At 42.8% G+C, this 21246-nt stretch overlaps 2 protein-coding genes across 3 annotated transcripts in view; one reads left to right on the plus strand and one right to left on the minus strand.

Moving 5' to 3' along the window:
• Nucleotides 1–6833: 6833 nt before the first annotated feature.
• Nucleotides 6834–12222, plus strand: CSRP2 (cysteine and glycine rich protein 2). Of its 2 annotated transcripts, none has more exons than XM_053977527.1 (5): nt 6834–7402; nt 9279–9447; nt 10429–10561; nt 11225–11318; nt 11916–12222. In XM_053977527.1, exons 1-5 carry the CDS (start codon nt 7291–7293, stop codon nt 11990–11992), a joined length of 585 nt encoding a protein of 194 aa, XP_053833502.1. In that variant the 5' UTR covers nt 6834–7290; the 3' UTR covers nt 11993–12222. The 2 variants fall into 2 exon arrangements, with proteins under 2 accessions (XP_053833502.1, XP_053833504.1); XM_053977529.1 differs by lacking the exon at nt 6834–7402 and adding an exon at nt 7495–7611.
• An 898-nt stretch (nt 12223–13120) lies between these two features.
• The window catches only part of ZDHHC17 (zinc finger DHHC-type palmitoyltransferase 17), a 70829-nt gene continuing 62703 nt past the window's right edge, over nt 13121–21246 (minus strand). The window contains exons 14-17 of the mRNA XM_053977530.1: nt 20733–20816; nt 20183–20340; nt 19275–19369; nt 13121–17206 (exon numbers count right to left, since the gene is read on the minus strand). Of these exons, the coding sequence (XP_053833505.1) occupies nt 17068–17206; nt 19275–19369; nt 20183–20340; nt 20733–20816 (476 nt within the window). The 3' untranslated portion in view covers nt 13121–17067. The remainder of the gene's footprint in view (nt 17207–19274; nt 19370–20182; nt 20341–20732; nt 20817–21246) is intronic.

A 21246-nucleotide genomic window follows, 5' to 3' on the forward strand; every position in this document is an offset into this window, starting at 1 on the left:
AGTAGTAGTAGCTTAATAAAGTTTCTTTCTCTTTTATTTTTAAGCTTGGACCTGCTCTGCTCTGTTCCTGATTGCATCTCACAGCACTTATTGGGGAAGGTGCATTTTCATGGGGGCGCTGGCATTGCGTCAGCATCAAACCATGACACAGGTTGAAGGAGTGCAGGACAGCAAGGAGGAATGCAGCAGGGCTGGATCCAGGCTTTATCTTAAATGAATTCTGAACTATGCTCTCAGGAAAGAAACAGATAAAAAGAGACCTGCAGAAGAGAGAGAATAAGTATGCTTATAAATAAAATAACTATGTATTTATAGATAACAAATATACCTATGCATATTTATAAAATTTATTGACAAAAATAGTCCATATCAATAAAGTATGTGGTAAATTGTTTCATTCTTTCATTTGTTTTTCTTCATTCCAAGGTATTATTCCCAAGTGTTGCAGTAATGTATCCTTAACATTGTTCCTATACTAATAGACTTGCTTGATATACTTATGTCTGACCCTCATGGGTACTCTGTTTCTGACAAACTAAGTACTAAACATGAGAAAATGAAATAGTGGATGTCAGATTGTCTTCTAGCTCACTCAGCAGTGCCTCACCACTGAAAAGTGTTTTATTTCATACCAGCATGGCCCCTTAGTCACAGTGAGAATTTCCTTTCTTTGAGTTTGGTCAGACCTTGAGAGGTCTGCAAAGCTCTCTCCCCATGGGGATCTCTGCTGATTATTTTTTATAGTCTGTAGGAAATGTTATCAAAAGACAAAATCTATTAGCTCTGGAGGCTACCCGAGGATACATGGTAAATAACTTAGCATCATCATACACAGTTCCAGCAGGGCTGGGAGCAGGATAAGTTGGACAAGAGAGCACAGGCATTTCTTGCAGCAAATGGAGTCAGCCTGCTCTGACTCATAGCCTCGCATAGCATCTCCGACTTTTCCTCTCCCTTCATGCAACCTCCAATTCAAGAAACAACAGTTGCTAACACTTCTGCTTCTCCTGGTGCTCGCTTCCCTCAAAGCCTAGCATAAAGTTTTTGCTATGATGCTTGAGGTCAGACTCTTGGTCTTGCTCACAGCAAACACCAACTTGCTCCACAGGAACAGATACTGTCTTTGCTTATGGAGCAGGACTCCGAGATGTGCATAAATCATGCACAGTCTGCTCATTCAAGATTCATTACAAATTAAAAAAGCAGGTGTCGTAGTTTGACATAGAAGTGAATTTTTTCCAAGAAGTTGGGTCAAACCAATCAGTGGTCAGGTTTAGATATTAGCACCTAGAGTGACCACTGAAAGTATGGACACGCCTCTGAGAACACAGAGGGTTAAAAGCAAGAACTCCCAGGAGAACTCTCTCTTTTAGTTCTGGTCGTCAGAGAGTGCAGACTTCCCCTGCCCGGCTTCGGGCTGGGTGGGGGAGGGGAAGCCATGCAGCCTTGTCCGGGTAGGCCGAAGGGCTGGGGGTCTGGAGCCGAGCCAGCTCCTGTAGACGGAAGGGTAGAGAGAAGTAGAGATGCCTTTGCCCCGCCCCCCCCCCAAGAGGGAAAGAGACAGAGAGCCTGGCGGCACCTGGAAATTTGCCGGCAGAGGAAAAAGAGAAGGGGGGGGGGGGGGAATGCCCAGCGTGGGAGGCGGAACGCCAGACCGAGATATCAGCCGTCCAGAGAGTCTGAACTTTTAACCCTTTCCAAGAAATGAGGGCTTTTTAAAAGTATTACTCCTCCTTGATTTGTAGTAGAAGAGAGATAGTCCGGGAACTGAGATGTTAGAAGAAGAAATATTTAGGTAAGAAGAGATGATGAAGTAGCTTTTAGCTAGACTTTTCTTGTTAACCATAGACTGAACCAAAATCTCCTGCAATGGAGACTACATTTTAGGGAGATGCAGTGGTGACCCAGGGAGACCTGTTTCAGCTTCGAACAGCACAAGAATGGCGAGAAACAAAAAAAGCTGAAGAGGGAATGGTGATACCCTCTGTCTTCGGGAAGAAGATGAGTCCTGTTTGAACCCCTCGGCCCCAGGGGAAAATGGGGGGGACTGTAGTCCCAAGATAAGAAACTAAACTGTTGTATTTTTAGCTCCGTAGCAAAGCATCCTTACAAGAGCCCTATGAGCAGTCTGTCCATGCACAGTAGTGAGAGCACTGTGACATGGAATAGAGAATGTCACACTGGCAGATTTTTTTTCCGGGCAGTTGCCATGTGTGACAGGGAAACACAGGGGGGCAGCTGTGTTTCCTGGGGGGTCTGTAGTGCAAGAGAGACTTCTCTCTCCCTTGATAGTTTAAGTATAAATTACCTGAAGGGTAGTAATTTGATCAAGAATCCTGGGTGATGTTTCATAGCTAGGTGTTTTTAGAATTAAGAGGAGGAGGGGTAGTTTAAAAGGTCTTCATCCTAAATTTAGTTTATGTGTTTTCTGTATTAGTAGTAGTTTAATAAAGTTTTTTTCCTTTGTTATTAAGCTTGGGCCTGCTCTACTCTATTCCTGATAACATCTCACAGCATTTATTTAAGGAAGGTGCATTTTCATGGGAACGCTGGCATTGCACCAGTGTCCAACCATGACAGCAAATTAAAAACTGGAAAGCAAAAAATCTCAGCAAGTTGCAGCTGCTAGCACACTGGCTGCAGTACATGGAAAGAACATTTTAAGGGGAGGGAAGAGGTAACTCATTCTCTGACCTAGTGTGGAGGTAATTTTCAGTCATCTCACAGTACAGGCAGTTTGGGCCCAGGTGGCATGTCACCCAGCTGTCTGTGCCAACAGCTCCACGGGATCTCTTTCATCCCAGCCAGCACTCAGCCCATCTCACTGCAGAGTGCTTGTGCAGGAGGTGCTGCCTCCAGCAACCTCGCTGGGCTTCATTCCTGAAGCTCCATCTCTGGTGTGTGTGAAAAGGTCGTTCTCGTGCTGCCTGTCATTCCTGTGGGCAACGAGTAGGTGATTTGGTATTGGATTAATAACGAGCAGGGGATAAACCCGTATCTCCCTCTAGACATAGGGAGCCCAGTGCATAATCCTGAAACTGACAGAGCCAGTGTGCGACAGCCCTGGGAAACTGGGAGGTGGGGACACTTATAAAAGGCAGCTGAAGCCTCGGGCAGTTTCCTCCAGCATGCTGTAGACAGCCCTAATCGTCGGCTTTTTGTGAAAACTATTAAGGCCCCTCCTGATCAGTCCCCACTGGAGCAGTGGTTCAGCGGGAGCTGCGGTGCCGAGTCCCCCGAGGCTCCCACGAGCCGGACACGTCTTCCTGCCTTCGCCCGCTCCTCACGTCCTGGGAAACCTCTTCCCCGACCCCTGCATCCTTTCCCTGTGCTCTGGGGAAACACGGTCAAGTGTGCCTGCAAGTATGTCAAGCAAAATCCCAAAACTGGGTAAAACCACAAGCTGGGGTCCTGCGGTCCGAGGCTGCAGCTGGGACATATCCTGCTGCCGCCCGGGGTGGCCCCGGCAGGGCCGAACCCTCCGTCCCTCGCCCTCGGACGGCCCAGCGCGGGCAGCGCCGCGCCACCAGCGGGGCCGGGCCCCTCATGGCTCCGCCCCGGCTCTTTAAGGCGCTGCGGGGCCGCGCCGCGCTGAGGCGCGCCGAGCCGAGGTGAGTGACGGGCGGTAGGGGTCGGAGGCGGCGAGCGGCACAAGGCGAGTCGCTGTCGGGGAGGCGGCGGCGGGCGATGCTCATCCGCTCCTGCTGCTTGGCTGCTCTAATGATGGAACTGCCACGCATCGGGCTTCCCCGACCGGCTGCCGAAAAAGCCGTCTAGGATAACCGGATAGCCGGCAATTCTTGCGTGTCTGTCTTGCGGCTGGCTTAGGTCTCATGAATTAGAGCCGCTGTTAACAAACGGGTCGGAAAGGACTTGGCGGCTGCCGTGGCTCGTCCCGTGGATGACGTGCTGGCAGCAGCTGCCATCAAGCCGCAGCCGACAGCCAAAATTGTTGGTGTTGGCAGTGAGATCACCTGGATGTTTAATTGCTGCTTTTGAGCTCCCCAGAGGCTTGCATGAACTAGCCAGAGAGTCCTGCGGGAGCAGGGCAGGCTTGAGGCGGGGCTGGAGGTCTGAACCTGCTCCCCGTGGGGCTGGGGAAGGAGCCCTGGGCAGCAGGAGGCTCCAGGGCGCTGCTAGGAGCGGCGTGCGGGCGGCGGGACGGGCCGGTGCGCTGCGCTGCGCCGGGGCAGAGCTGCTGCAGGGCACCAGCCCCTCGCCCCTGAGGCGCCTCCTGAGCACCGCTGCCAGGAGGGAGCTCCTGCTGTTGAGTAACTGAGGAAATATTGCCATTCTTCCCACGCAAGCGTCATGGGAACATCATGGGGAGGATAAATGGAAATACCTTCTCTGGAAGGTATTCTCTTCTCTGGAATAGAATACGGTTACCTTGACCCTTGACGGGTACCGACTTCAGTTCCTTTTTATTTTTCATTTAATGAATTCCCAAAGCCCTTATCAGAAGTTTTGAGTTAGATAATGGTTGTCCGGTCGTCTAGTATTGTGTCTCTCTCGGGGAAAAAAGGGTGGAGCTGCACCCTGTGTTGCCCAATACTGCATGTGAAATCTGGGGCAAAGCTGGAGAAACCTGATTCAGGTCCTCAGCTCTAGTTTGCATGAAAACGAAATTATTGTTTGCTAACAAAACGATTAAAATGATGTAGGCTTATGTAAATGCACAATAGAACATGAGCATGGTGGTGATGAGAGAAAAAGACTGAAGTAGTTCTTGTACCAAATAGAATTTACATTTTGGAAAGCATACAGAGTGGAAAGGAATCTCTTCTCTTTTTTTTTTTTTTTTTTCCAGTCCATGCATTCCTTTTCCAAAGCGTTGTGCAGTCTATATTCTCTTTAACTAAGGACGCTCTTTGCTGTGATTGATGTCAGCTGCTGTGCAGTAGCACAGCCAAGCACTTGGATAAAAGAAATGGAATCTTGATTTTTAGACTGTACAGTTGTGCCAAGAATGACAAAAACAAAGTGGGAAATGTCATAAAACTAATATTATTAGCTAGGTCAGGGTATTAGTGCTAAACCATGGAGCGGTAATGATGCTAATCCCATGGAAATATTAAACAAAGGGTATCTCAGTAATTGGTGTCAGTGTGCAAATGGCACTGCTGAGCCACTCTGAGGAAGTTTCCTAAGCTGTTGCTTAGGAATGTACCTAAGGTGCTCCAATTTAGGTTAATAAACTAATCTTATTTTCCCACATGCCATGAATGGCTGGCTGCTTGTCTTTGACAAAGGTCTCGTAGCAGCTACCTGGCAGCATGTCTTACTTGGGAACCATGCATCCTACCTTGCATCCCTAAAATTGCTGAACTGTTGCTCATGCCACTGGGGTGGGAGGCTTGTTTTACCAAGCAAGATGTGTCATGTAATCCAGGCTTAGCCAAAACTGCTGCTCTCAGTTGTGATTTGCGAGTCTGCTCTACCTTGCCTGGGGTGCAGGCAGCTCGCTCTGCACTGAGGCCTGCCCCACACATTGGGAGAAGAGCCCCTTAGAGAAAGGAGCCCTTGAAGCAAAGTGCTCCTCTCTGGCTTCCTGGGGTGGCACTTCCAGTGCCTCTCTACTGATGAGAGAGACAACTGGAGATTGGTAGTCCTCTGCTTCTGGTTCAGAAGGATGAGTGCAGAGTTAACTGAAGGCAGGGGGCTGTGGGCTTTGTGTGAGGATGATGTTGTGTGTATCTTCTCCTTGTCAGGCCTAGGAGAGCTTCTCAGGGTAACTGAAGGTGAGTTTTGCACAGAAAAGTCAGAAGCTCCCAAGAAATTCCTTCCCAGCCTCCCTCCCTGATAATTGACCTGTACTGCAGTGCTGCTGTGGGAACTCTGCAGGGAGGGAATGCTCTTGCTGGTGGGGTAGAGTGGTAGGAGGTGCCCTCTGGACTTCCAGTGGGCAAACCATGGTCCTCGTCCAAAAAACACGAGTGAAATGAGGATCAGTAAGGAGCACTGGGTGATGACTGCTAGCAGCTCTGCTGGGTTAAGCTCATGGAGGCAGTAACTCTGTCTGGCTGCTGTTGGACTCTACGCTGGTGAGAGGTAGTGGTGCTGAGCTGCAGGAGAACAAACCAGCATTAAACAGCAGTCACAAGCCAAGGGCAGTTCAGGGCTGACAGCGAGATGAGCCTTCAGCAAACACAGCTGTGTTAGCTCACGGTGGTGGCGGCGGGAGGAAAGTCCCAGAAATCTCGACGGTGATGGACAGGGCTCCGCTTTGGAGCTTTAACCCCAGACAGTTAATGGGAGGAGCCGCAGGAGCTCCTCCTCGAGCTGCGGGAGAACCGCTGCTGGTGGTGACACAGAGTGCAGGGGAGTTGGAGAGGGAGCAGATCAGCTTGAGATGGGACAACTACTGCTTCTGGCTTAATGAAAGAGATTATTCCCAAGGCTACAGGTTGACACAGTGGGTGAGATGCCTGTCCCCAGAGTTTTCTGAGTGTCCATTGCAAGTAATGCATGAGAGGGGGTTTCACTTCCTTTTAAATCAGCTGTGGCTACTTGAGCAATTTGGTCTGGTTGATATACCAGCCTGGTAAAGGTGCAGTTTATGTAACAAGGGCGGAGTCCCTGGAAAATAGTCCCCCTTAAACTTCTTTGAAGTGCAGGTGTGATCTCAAAGCTTTGAGTTCAGAATGTTCCTACAACCCTAATAAGTGGTTTTCTGGTGACATGAACTTTGGCTTGTACCACATCCAAATGACAGGCCCTGCAGTAAAACAAAATGCCATTGTTGGCACAATTTGTTTGCTTCTATCGGACAAGAGGCCCAGCATTAATGAAGCACAGAAACTGAAATTCTGTCCATCTGGGGGGGGCATTCGTTCCAGGTACAGTAAAACTCTTGTGCATGAAACTGTAATTAGTGCATATCCAATTTATGAAACTTTCAAAATCCCCAGGCAGGGACAGAGGACATGGCTTGTGAAGACTGTGTCTGTTTTTCTTGCTGTTCAGCAGCAGTGGTCTCTGTTCCCCTTGCCAGTTTGTCTGCTTTTACAAATAGCCGTAGAGAGCCTGCCTAAGCCTTTAAGTCTGGTCTGGCATCTGAAGAGCTGGGAAGTTGAACTGGTCCCAAAAGTTCTTCACGCAGTGGAAGGTCACATTTTTAAGCAGTTAATGAAATTACAGGGTTGTGCTCTGATGCCACACAAACTTCACAGATCTGTTTTAAAGGAGCGTGTAAGCCCAGCTGTCCTGGGGCCAGGGTGGTGAAGGACACTGCATTTAACAAATGTCTCCCCTTCACCCCTCCAGCCTGGCTGGGCACACAGAGCCACCATGCCGAACTGGGGAGGTGGCAACAAATGCGGTGCCTGTGGCCACACTGTCTACCATGCTGAGGAGGTGCAGTGTGATGGGAGGAGCTTCCACCGGTGCTGCTTCCTCTGCAGTAAGTATTCTCCTGCAAAATCTCTCCTGCCACAGCTGTGAGGTCACAGCAGCAAGGGGCTGGTCCACAGGAGGTGACCCAGACACTGGCAGTAGCCAGAGGTGACTTTGTCCATCATGATTCCTGCTTCCCCATGCGCTTCCTGGGCTTGGCAGTCCCGAGGGGAGAGCTCACCTCCTGGAGAGGTTTTGTCATATCGGGGGTGAGATGTATGTCTCAGAGCAAAACACATACATCCATTTGCACTCTTGCCAGCCTTTTCTTCAGGAGTCCAAGGGATCCTGAGGCTGAAAACCTGGCTTAAGTGTTGTTCATGCAGAGGAGGAAGCCCAGTGGCAGAGCCTTGTTTGCACTGATCTGAGCTCAGCTGGACTTCTCCCCATGGTCCTGGGGCTGGCAGAAGCTCAAGGAACAGCTATCAAACTGCTGCCCTGGAGTCCTGTGCAGACCAGGACAGCAGTGCACACGAGCACAGCCGAGTTGTTGAAAGCGTAAACTTTCTTGGCACAGAGGCCTGTGGTTTCTTTCAGATGAAAGGTGTCCAAAGCATTATTTTCCAGTCCAACCAACAAGCCCAGTGAGGCACTGAAAATCGCTTTCTCTGCTGAAAATACCTCTGCTTAGATGAAGGGAACAGAGGGTCTCTGTGAATCGGAGGCTCCTACTTTGCAAGCAGACAGCCTCTCTGTCTGAATCAGAGAATTTTACCTTGTTGCAAACATGAGGTAACTGTTTTGCCCCACTTCTTGGTGATTAATACATATGGGCAGAGCTAGGGTTTAGCCTTCTTATATTGGCTGCAGTTACAGCTGGGCCTCTCAAACAAGTTTGCTGTTAAGTCTGCTGTCTAACCTTGGTGTGCTGTGCTGGCATTGAGAGCCTTGTCACACCTACACTCCTTTCCTTGAGCTCTACAGTGGACACAAAAAACAAAGATTAGATGCCTTGGCTGCCTCATTTTCAGCCTTTTATGGGAGTTACTATTAAAAGAAATCTAGAACTTGCAGTCAAACAATGGCTCTAGTGTGTCTGAATACATGGTTTTCCTTAATGCACGCTTCTGCTGGGGTTAAAGTCCATAGACTTAACAAACATGCATTAATTGATTTACTTACTGGATATTAGTGTCTTATAAAAAGAACCTTGGAACTAATGATTGCCATAAGCAAAAGTCACCCAGTGTTTTGCAGACATTAAAATCTTTAAACAAAAAATTCATGAGGGCGTTTCTTTTTTTCTCCCCAAATTCTTTTTCATGGCCATAATGCTGTTGCAGATGGAAAGAGCATACCAGTTGGCTTACAAAAGGAGGTTTAAGAAGGAAATAGTTCTCCCTTCTACTGTAACCTTGAGTAGAGGGCTTGCATTGTGCTGGACAATGTGAGAATGCCAGAAAAGCACAGCCCCTCCGGTGACAGCTGTGAACCAGCCCCAGCTCTGCCCTGAAGCAGTACTAGGGAGGGGGGAAACCTTGAAAGTTTGGGTTTTTTCCCAGCCCCACCCTGGTTAAAAGAGCAGGGCAGGGGCTCTTCTGTACTGATAGGCTTTTGCTTCATGCTGTATGGCATCTGTCAAGGGAATCTGCTGACTGCCCTCTCTAGGTTTCTGAGCAACCTCATTCATCAAACCACGGCAAGTTTCCAGGCTTTAAATGTCACGGTCATGAAGAGGTGGGAGGGAATAGAGCCCTTTATGGGGCTAAGCATAATTCACGAATTCAAACAGCAACTCTAATCTCTGGTGGTCCCAATGCCTAATGGGAAGAATTTTGGGCAGGGAAAAGCATAACTTCACTTCTCACTTGATTTTTGGCTTACTCTGTGTGCTGATGGAAATAGTCCCTTAAGGCAGTTTAACTTTTTTTTTTTACCTCCAGTGGTCTGCCGGAAAAACTTGGACAGCACAACTGTAGCAATTCATGATGCTGAAGTTTACTGCAAATCTTGCTATGGGAAAAAGTATGGCCCAAAAGGTTATGGATATGGCCAAGGGGCAGGCACACTGAACATGGACAGGGGAGAGAGACTAGGCATCAAGCCTGAGAGGTGAGTGAACTGAGTTGGGGGGTGCATTGTCCTTCGGTACTATTTTCAGAGGAGCCTTTCAGGCTGGATTTTGTTTATGTTCATGTTTGGAATAGAACATAAACAAAAAATACCCTGGTCTAGTTGAATGCAGGGCATTGAACCTGCATTGCACAAAGCTCCCACTGGTGACTGTGTGAGTCAGAACAGTAGAGGCAGGAGTTAGTGCAAGCAAGGATACACTCATCTCATGAATGAGCCATAGGGGATTGGATTATAGAGCTGCTGATGGCATTGCATGAGCTCACAGAGGTGACTGTGGGTCTCACATTGCTCTCCTAAATAAGCTGGAAATGGTGATGTTCAACAGGTTCTTGCAGGGATGGATTTGAACAGCTGAGAATCTGGCGCTACAAGCAGAATTAATTTTTAACTAGCAAATGAAGAACCATTTGTGCTTAATTATAGCCAAAATCAAAAGTCACACTAAATAGTAAACATTCCTAATCTGATTTAGTTCTTGCTGTAAAGCAGAGCTGAGGTATGTCTCAAAACTTGCTTCATGCAAGTTCCCAAATTATCGCTTAATGTTTATATGATGTATGCTCTCCAGCCAGGTTCAGTGATCCATTCAGGTTCCTGATTATAATCAGTGGACAGGAACTTAAAAGAATTACTTGTAGCTTACTAGCTGAAAAAAATCTATGTTCTGATGGAGTTCAGCTCTTCTAGTTAAGTGAAAAGGGGAAGGCTCCTTAGGAAAATAGCCTTTACAGTAGCTTCTTTTTATCCTTTAAAGCATGGCCTTTCTCTTTTTGTTGTTGTGGCTTTGGTTTTCTCCCTACCAAGTGTAATTGGATAGCCTTGCTGGTAACTTACTTCTCCAGTTTTGCAGCAGTACTTATTCTGTACCATGTGCTGGATGTTGGTCTGTACATGTTGCTAAGCAGAGCAAGAGATCTTTAGTGAAAGCATAGAGAAAACAAATGTCCTGTTTTTCAGCACACCTTCTCCTCACCGGCCCACCACAAATCCAAACCCTTCCAAGTTTGCTCAGAAGTTTGGAGGGACAGAGAAATGCTCTAGGTGTGGTGATTCTGTTTATGCAGCAGAGAAAGTAATAGGAGCTGGAAAGGTAAGGAACTGCATGTGCTGTTTTGTACCTGCTATGTGGACTTTAAATTGAGCAAGGTGTGTTACGTCAGTCCCAGCAGCGAATCAACTGCAGGGCAGTTACCTTAAAATTGCATTTCTTTGCACTGGAAATAGTCAAATCAATCAACTTAATTGAAAAAAAAAAGCACTTTAAATGCAGGGTGATGAGTGACCACCTTAGATTTCAGAGGTGAAGATTTAATATTGTCTCATGCTAGAGACTTGAAGCAAACAACATAAGCCCCTCTCACCCAGAAAAGGAAACAATCTTGAAGTGTGCAGCTTGTGAGAGAGGCTGAATGTTTCATCTAAAGGGGGATGGTCTCTGAAAATATCATGTTAAACTGCATGTCAGTCTGCCAGCTGTCCGACTCACTTGCTATGCAGAGCCAAGATGTGCTCTGAATTGATCACAGCAAGCCCAAACCTTTCATAATGCTGCTCTGAGCATGATGCTGGGTGGAATCTGGGGCTTTGTGCTACTCGCAGAAATGTAAATGCTCGTCTGCTACTGGTGCACTTCAGCTAGTTTTCATTGCACCAGTCTCTAATCAATAGTGATGCAGGTATCTCCAGTTAATGTGTTTTTTTACCAACTTGGGCATCCTGTGTATTAATACTATCTTCTTTATTTTTTCTCTAGCCATGGCACAAGAACTGCTTTCGATGTGCCAAGTGTGGCAAAAGCCTAGAATCTACAACCCTAACTGAAAAAGAGGGAGAGATCTATTGTAAAGGTGAGAAAAGAAGTAAAGACCATTTATTTATGGTTCAAGATGCCTTGCAAGGAGAAATGGTCAATATATTGTTGATATAAGAAACTTTCAGGCTCATGTTCACATGGAAGTGCTCTGTAAGTCATAGGAATAGAGTAAAAAATGGAATAGATACAACTGAAGCTGCTGATGTAGTTGACATCTGCATCACGTAAAACATCACATACAGCAAATGCAGCAGCAGCCTTGCTCTGTGCCTGATCAGAGTAAGGAAACAAGCCAGCAAGTATCATGCTATGCCTTCTTGAGTGGTTGTGGATATAAACTTGATCCACACAGTGGTTTGATGACAACAAATGCCTTAACAGATACTAAGCCACAGACCTGACCTGTGAATTGCTCTCACAGAGTGGGCTGGGAGCTACACAGACTGAACAGTCCTGGCTACTGAGTTCAGTCCTGTTAGTTATGCAGCTTAACAAAACGTTTCTAAGTGTTGCTTCCCAGGGGCATATTCTAGTGGCTAAGGAGAAGCCACTGAGAGGCTTAGCCTAGACAGTGCTGTTCTTAATTAATGTGCCAGAAGACTCAGCTAAAGTGTGTTCATCTTTCTCACAGGTTGTTATGCGAAGAACTTTGGCCCCAAGGGATTTGGGTATGGCCAGGGAGCAGGTGCCCTCGTTCATGCCCAGTGAGGGGGCTAAAAACACCTTCCAGCTCTGCAGAGATCATGCTAGAAGGAACAAGAGAGTTTCCTAAATGTTACTAACTACTGTGAAACAGATACTAGTTATTGTAGTGTACCTTCAGCCAGTGATTTTACAAACACACACACTGCTTTTTTCCTCGCCTTGTGTATCACACTGTAACACTTTTAATACTGAGTATCAATTCAATAAAGCTTTGCTTGTTGATATATCCTAAATCTAAGTATTGCCTACTTTGTCAGCAATAAAAGTAAGGGGAGTGTTGCTGGGTACTTCAGGGGTGGAAGAATGATGCTTTATAGACTTGATGCACAGCTCTGCTGAAAGCTGGACAGACACAGTCATGGCCTTCAGAGCTGAATAACTCTCCTCCAGTATCACACCATAATATATGCTTGTGCAAGGCAAAAAGCTGCTCGCTGCACAAAAGTAATAAATCTTAATCTACTGCTCTGCACAGTGACACAACTCTGCAAGTGACAGATAAGGGGTACCTGTGTGCCTAAATGGATGCCTGTCTTTGGTACAGAGTCTCTAGTAAATGAAAACCAAACCATAATATTCTGGGGCGCTGTGTGTGCTTTGGTATTGAGGTACTGTTATGCACAGAACTTACTGCGCAGGAATACTCCACCAAGACAGCTGCAGATTAAGAAGTTAGGTTAAAATAACAAAGAACTTTGAAACTCTTGTCTGGTTTGAGAAGCAAGCTGATACTTTTTTGGGATAAAAGAACCTTTCACAACACTGAATTTATGGAAACACATATAACTGGGACTGGGACTGCTGCAATGAAACATTAAGCAAGTGTGTCAGTATTTTCTGAAGCAGTTTCAAGTAACATCTGTGACCGTGGTCTGAGGCAATGAAGCAGGTCAAGCCAAAAGCCTAATTAGAAAAATATGTACTACTCAAAATAATACACAAAGAGCATTTTGTACAGGTTATAAAGGAACCATGTGGATAGGAGGAAAAACAAGCCAGCTCAGTGACCCAAGAGCTTGTCCAGTTCACAGAGCAGGAAAGATTAGAGCTGAAAAAGACAACACTAACTCTGAAGCAGCACATTTCAGGTGGGAGAGAGGCAGCAAACAACATCACAGCCTAGGAAACCTAGAAAAAACTCTCAGTCCTGCTACTCATATCATCGACATAGCTTTCATAGCAAGAAAGTCTGATTTTACTAAACGGCAGCTAATGGGAGGTGCAAGGCACTGAACTCTAGTCAAGGCATAATGAGGGTGCAGAGGACTGGCTTCTTTTCAAAAAACCCTAAACCCAGGAACCAGCTTTCAAATCATCAGGACTCCCAAGCATAGCAATTCCTCTGATGGAGCACTGCAAATCTTGGATGGAGATCTTCAGCACAGGTCAAAAGTCTTCCCTGGTCTTTTCCTGACAAGCCAAAGGGTGGTCAGCCTGGACACAGCCTCACCAGGAACACTGCTTGAGGAAGGGGAGAAAATCACCACCAATTCTCAATGTCAATACCAAAACAATACTCAGTAGAAACCACTTTTTTCTTCCCTTTAGATGTGCTCCTAAGTTCTAGCCTTACACTTTAATACATATTGCTGGTTATAAATATCCTGATTAGATTCAAAATTGGATTGTTACCTTGTTTCTACTCAAACTTTAACCTTTAGCAAGGACCAGACAAGTTAGTCTGTCTCCTGCAAGTGCCACCCAGAAAAAGACATCTTGGTGACACATCCTAGCCCTTTGTAGATGTCTGGTTGATCCTTAGAATAACTTGAACGTCATTATATAAATACATTAGGCCACATGAAACATCCCCTAGATGGAGTTCTCCCTTAAGAAATGTTACCTTGCCAGCATGCTTCATTGAAAAGACAGGAATATTTAATTAGTGAATGCTAACTTTAATTGGTAGTGCAAAGGTGTAATTTACCACACTGTAGTAACTCATAGGATTTTGCATCTGTACAAATTTGGGTTCATGCCTGTACATTTTTCCAGAAAGGCTTCTAAAACTGGACACAAACTACACTGTATGAAATCACGCCCCAAGTCAATACAAACACTGCATCTAAGAGTCAATATTTATTTGATTAATAACTTACAAAATTTAACAGATTTAATTTATGTAAGGAGAGCTAGTTTATTAAACATTTTACAGATTTTTTTTTGTTCACAATGTAATACACATCAAGATCTCAACAGTATTAAAATAATACTTGGCACAGTTATAAATAATATACAAAAAAATCCACAGCTTAAAATGTAGTGATGCTGTTTTACACATTAATTGAAAAAAAAAATCTGGTGGACATCAAAGAATACAAAAACCTACAAAGAAACAGCACATGTTTAGGGCCAAGACAAAATTCCTATTTATTCTACCTATGTCAGATTAAGTTGCTCTGATCTGCTGTTGGTCTGGATCAGCTTAAGTTTCAGAAGCAATGCAGTTTTGGTTCAACAAGTGAATTTAATTTAAGTTTGATAACTTGACAGAAAAAATGCTGCATAGTTGGCTCCCCCCTGCTTGCTTTATGATTTCACATCAACAATTCAGCGTTACTCAAGACAAGTTACATTTTGCACTGGAAACTTCATACATCCCAAATCCATATATGCATGTTAATTTTCACAACTACCTACTATCGCTCAGATTCTGCAGGTCTCAACAAATCTGTCACCAGAGAGCTACTGACATGTAAATAGTGCAGAACTTGCTATGTGCTACCAAAGATCATCTCTTCTGTTGCAAACATTTTTGACATCGAGTGCATGATGCAATTCATGGCATTTAATGCTACTGGGCAAATATGACCAAAACTTGCATCATGCACTGAACTGTTCTTCTGGCTGGGTGGCTGGGTGATATTTTATGAAGTGTATTGGAGCTCCTCAAGTTCAACCAACTCCCAACTAAAATGTGAAAAAAGAAATTAATGAACAAATATGCAGAACATCATTGGTGATTAAAACAAACCATAGTGTAAAGCTTTCATGCTTTTTTCTGATTAGAAAAATATATGAATAACAGAAGTCAATTGTTTTCACAGAAATAGAGCATGTTTTTGTTAGGATTACAAATTTTGTCTGACAACAGTAGCCAAAGCTTCTTCACCACTATATCCAAACCTCTCCTATTAAAAGTGTCCAAGACAACATTGATTTTTCCAGTATTAAACATTCAAGGACTCTAATGCTGCACTTCTGTAAATCCTGATATCTGGTACTTGCAAACTAAGTCTGTGTCTTGAGATCAATGAACAACTACAGAAAAAATGTTTACTTGCAAATACTGAACATCAACTATTTACAGTTTCACTGCTCCTCCTACTACGGCAAGGGCTGGGAATACCACTAGATTGCTTTATTACCTGTAATCTGCGTATTACAGAAAACGCTAATTTTGCCAAGCATCAAACATGCAGTGAATTTGCAGGGCATAATGCCTATTAACAGCAATATTTAACATCACTAAAAGCTCATTAGATATCTTCCTATACTTTTTTGGTTGAATAAAATGAAAATGAGAAGCTTTAAATACACTAAACACACACTCACATAGAGAAAACTATTTGATAAATTATTTATATACAGATACACATTCTTTACACTGGTCTCAGACATCTGCTTTCAGGACCCTCCCCAAACTCCCCTCACAGGTTCCTTGAACCACTGGGTTGCTACAGCACTTAGAAGAGAACTAAACTGATTCTCAGTCTCTCTGTAAACAATAGTTAAGGAAGCAGTGAACAATTCACTATGAGTATATGAAAACACCATAACAAAAATCAGTGCATCACATTCAAGAAAAGCCCCTTTGGAATGCATTTTGAGATCATTCCTTACCTTCCAAACATATCTGTAGCATGAGAACTTAAAAACAGAAATTAAGGGCAATTTCCACGTGCCAATACACCTTCTTCAGAACACTGCTCTGCATTTTCTGTGCACACATACTGTTATGGGGATTTGTAATTTTTTGGTTTTGTTACAGTTTGGGTTCCATTATTTCACATCCAAATTAAATAACCATTTCAGGCAACTCTGGGTTCTTCTTCTCCAATTGCATTCGATTTAAAACTATCTTGTCTTTTTATAACTGAGACATTTGCTTTTACATCTATGGTATCCCCCATGTAATTTCTCTTCCAACTTGTCTCCAAATACACTACCCTATACTGTGTGAGGACCAAACCTAATACTAAAACATTGCTAGTTTTTAAGTTGCTTATACAATTCAAAGATAATTATTTTTTCCCCACTGTTTTCCCTGAACATTATATACTGTAAACTAATTTTACAGGTGTATCATGCATTTAGGCAGGGCTTTAACTTTGACAGAAAAGCTTTCCTTACTGGCAGTTGTTTGTTTCAGACTACATTATTTCAGAACAGAGTTATTACAAGTATTTAGTTGTACCACTAACCAGTGGCAAAAACAATCACCAAAAAATGTGGGCAACATATTTTTACTCAACATTACCTGATGTGCCCTACTGCTATAACTTAACATATTACAGGGGATCCCCACCATAGGATGTTTATAACAGGTCTGAAAAGCACATTTTTCAATGTACATCTTACTACAGAAAATCTGTATTAAAAAAATCACATTACAGGAACTACAACACAGCGGTCAGTGAACTCTGTATCATGAAATTTAGTTTTATAGTCTAGATTCTTGTTTCAGTGGAATTATTGATATTGGGATACAAATTTTTCTGCTCATCACAATATAACTACTTATGTCAATATTCAATAATCTCATGCTCCATTGTGAAAGACCTTAAATAAAAAACCTGATAACAAATACTGTGAATATGTTGTCATGAATAATTCTCATGTTAAGAACTGTTAAAATCCCTTTTTGATCTTCCTCCTCTTCCTTATCAGATTTGGCAGTTTATTCTGTCCACTTTTACTTTTGTTAATAAAATTCTGATGAAGAGAAGGTACCTTTATGATTCATCATCAGCCCTACACATAGCATGCTACTCTTCAAGGGATGCAGAGTCGAGAGAGAGAGAGAAAATTTTTTCAGGCACCACTCAGGATGATATGCTCACAGGATGAAGGTGGTGCTACACTAGCTGGTAGCCTGATCCTGAAGTCTGGTCATATTCTATTGTATACTGCCTTGTCCAGTCCACAATAACAGGCCGAAAAAGACCACAGCATCTGAATTCAAAGAAGTCTATAATGTTCCTTATACATCCATGGCTAAAAACAAAAGGAAAACACACATTAGCAAGCAATATCATAGCTCATCTAACAAAGTACATAATCTTTTGACTACCTACAAATTTGATTCTTCACCCTTAAAGTTTCTAACTTTAGAAAAGCAGCTCTGCTCAGAATTTTTCTAGTACTTGATAAGCAAGTTGATGAGTAAATTCTGAAATAAGAAGTGTAAGTAAGTTCTGAAATAAGAAGTGGTCACCAGACTGGTAAATGTTTGATCCTTGGGCATAATCAACACACCAACTTTATTCCACTATCTACCAAACATGTTTTTAGCAGTCCATCACTGTGTGGCACATCCTGGTAGTTCAGATCCTGTTCTAAGAGGATAGTTGCATTGTACAGATGGATGCAGAACAAAACAGCATGAAGTGAATGTCTTCCTAGAATAAGTCCCATATTTATTGGTATTTGTTTCTGCATACATACTGGTTCACCAGCTGCAGGTCTAGAATCAACCAGGTCCCTTGATGAAACAAAATTAAGAAAGCATGATCTGAATTAAATGAACTATTCAAGCACTTTCTGTGGCTGAATCAATTAACTATCAAATATTTAAGAAACCTACATAAAAACTCCCCACATGCTGGGGATTTTTAACTTAATTATACATGGGCTAAATAGATCACAGTTCTCTGGAAAAGCAGCTCATGTAATGATATATGAGAGAGCAGGTCTAAGCAAAAAGGAGATGAAACTATTTTATGTCAATGCTTCATCTGACAGGTGATGCTAAGTCAGTTATTTCAGACATCTGGTGTTATTTTCAGGCATAATTTTTATAATAGCAGCTATTTCAGTTAAAATAGTTTGTGAACGTGACAGCAATTTGGGATCAAACCAGCACTTTTTTCCTATTTTGTGCACCACCCTGTGTTTTCCAGGCAAAGTAATTAACTGGTTTTGTTACAACTCTGATGCTGTAGGAGCACTCTAACTACACAGTTTCTCTTGTGAAACTTGTCTGTTTCTCACTACAAGTTTTGTATGAAGAGATATTAAAAAAAATACCACACAAATTCCTAGCATAGAAATCTATCTGCTACATAACAGAATCACAGAATGGGCAGGTTGAAAGAGACCACAGTGGGTCCCTGATTCAACCAGGATCATTCTAGAGCACATTGTACAGGATTGTGTGAATCCATGCCAACTGCTCCTGATCACAATTCCCATCTCCTATCTCCTTTACCCTGTGTGGCACCAGAAAGAGCAGCAGCTCCCACAGGAGATACAGCACATGCAGCAGGATGAGATGTGCTTTTTTCTTTTTCCATCTCCTTTTGCAACATATTCTCAACCCATCAATATACCAGCTTCATGCCTTCATTTTACGTCCTGCTTTGGCTCCACAAGCTGCTCCATGACCCCATATTCCATCTCAGGGCTATTTCAACCCCAAGCCCCCATCTTTCATCTTGCACCCTCATCACTACAGAAACCATAATCCCAACCTACTCTTTTACATATTGATGCCCAAAAACTGTATGCCCAAAAACTGTATGCTTGCTCTCACCCATGCAACACCCACTTCAGTTCCTGGGACATCCTGCTCCCTTCCCCACAAATAGCTTTGGCCATGCTCTTCCTCATGAATAGGAAGAAAGTGAAGCCTCTTTTCTCACAGTAGAGAGAAAGGGGAGCATAGAGCAACTTCAACAGCACAGTAAGTATTCCTCCGGAGAAAGTGCCCAGTGTGGAAATGAATGTCCAGGTCAAAATAGACGTGCTGCAGTAAGCAACTACCTCTGGTTTGAGCATCTGCTTTGTAAAGAGAATATTTATTTCCCCATCAACTCTACAGTGAAATACAACCACTGCTGGAAAGCATTCTTTTCTGTGTTTATGCACCCTACACTACAAAACATTAATCACTTCCTTTAACTGGATAGAATGTGTGACTGTGAAAATATCTGACAAGATTCAGCACTCCAAGTAGAGAAAATAGTCTGGAAGTACTTAGGTGTGTTCTGTTTCAACAAGCAACATGATTCAAATGTATGCAAGGCTACACAAATAAGAAATTTGTATATACTTCAAAACTTACTTGAATGGGCTTTCAATAGATGTGGTTGTAACTTTAAAGTGCTTATATCTTCTTGCATTCATCCTTTCATTTGTTGTGATACCCAAGCAAGATATCTTAAGATAGAAGAATAAGTAATTTAGCTCACATAAAAACATGCAACCAAGTACTGCATGAGACAGACTGAAAAAGGATCAAATTTACTGGTTTAAAGTCCTTCTTTGACAAATGAGCTTTTAACTAGGAAAATTATCAGGAGCAAACATAAACCATAAGATTTTGAAATTTATATATGTTGTAAGTAACAAATACTGTAAAAATGGAGGACAAAACTTAAACTTACTGAAAAGTTTTACCTAAGCTTTAGAGAATAATTTCTATTTCCACAAAATCTTCTGGAGAGATTAAATCTCAAGGTTCATTAATGACAAGTCATACTTCAAGGCTTTCAGTATGACTTTTATTTCCTTAGGATAAAGAAAACCTGGGTTTGGTCAGATTAGAGTATAATAATACGGCCTCAACTCAAACTGAAGCATTGTAAGAAATCTTTGTATCCTCTTTCAAGCTACCACTCCCTTTCTGTTAATAACATACAGCATTATTATAAGTTGGCCCTACAGCTCTTATCCTCTATTAGTCTTTATTGTCTTTTTCTGGTCTGTTTTACCATTTTGTCATTCTGAGAATGGAAAGCAGGAGGTAGGTATTCCAACCACTTGCACAAAAAAAAAAAAAAAAGGCCATTTGAATTAGAGCTGAATGACGCCTAATACTGAGAGACAGCAGATGCTTGCCTTCTCCAGCAAGGCTGAGAGATTAAACGCTTCGTCTAGCACAATGAACATGAAAATTTAAATGACAGAACTATTTGATATTCTTATGTCACTCCCAGGACACAGCATTATGAGTGAAGTGCTCTTCCATACCTGATACATCTGACACATGAGTAACACAGCCACCCACATGAAGTGAAACACACTGTTTAGAAACATCCAAAACATCCACGGAGAACAGGTAGCAATCTGTGTAACATAGGTCCAAAATCCATCCTTTGTGTAACTTGTCTCACAGTGGAAACCCCAGTCTAGAGGAAAAAAAAGTCAAAAATATACAGAAGATTTAAGGTATGCTTATTTTATAGCAACATATAATACCCACATTAGAATGTGTTAAATTAAATAAGAAAATGACAAGTGCCAGAATTCTGAGCTTTACTTGCTCTCTCTTCCTTTCCCAACTCCTTGAATACATGTTACATGCACATACTTGTCTGTGATGAAGAAACAAAGATCTAGAACAAGAAAAACATCGTCTTCTAAATTAAAATACCCAATATAATCAAATATTAACGTGCAGTTCAATTCCAGGATAAAAATAACCAAAACTCTGCTAAGGCAAAGATCTATAAAAATCCATACAAGGAGATAAAGTATTTAGAAGCAATTAAAAAAGCGCCAAAAAATCACATTTACTCACAAGAGATACATCCATAGATCATCCAGCAGATCATAAAAAGCAGGAAGAACAGGTATCCCATAAAATAGCGATGGTTCCCTGCTCCTAAAGTTGCACAACAGGAACCAAATTACTACATTTTCAGAAAGCAGGAGAAAAACAACATTACACCAGAAAGTTTAATTGCTTGCTTAGAAGTATTGCTTATTATTGTATATAGAAATATTATGCTACAATATTAAGCCCCTATAACTTCAAGACACTGAAATTAGCTGGTTTACTTATGATTTTTCCTTTATTTCTCAGACAACAAAGCAACTTTTCTTTAATTTTCTGTCACGTTACAACTGCAATTCACTAATTCATTTGTAACCTCATTCATGAACAAATAAAATTACTGACAGACAATATTTAGAGCAAAGTTGGTAAGAGCTGTTGCAGAGCCTTAACAGCCAGGAATTACAAATTACTAAGTATTTTTTAAAAGCCACTGAAAAATCATCAAACTACGGAGCTCACTTTCTTAAAAGTAACA

Source organism: Vidua macroura, chromosome 5 (genome assembly GCF_024509145.1).
Source record: "Vidua macroura isolate BioBank_ID:100142 chromosome 5, ASM2450914v1, whole genome shotgun sequence".
NCBI classification, from domain to species: domain Eukaryota; kingdom Metazoa; phylum Chordata; class Aves; order Passeriformes; family Viduidae; genus Vidua; species Vidua macroura.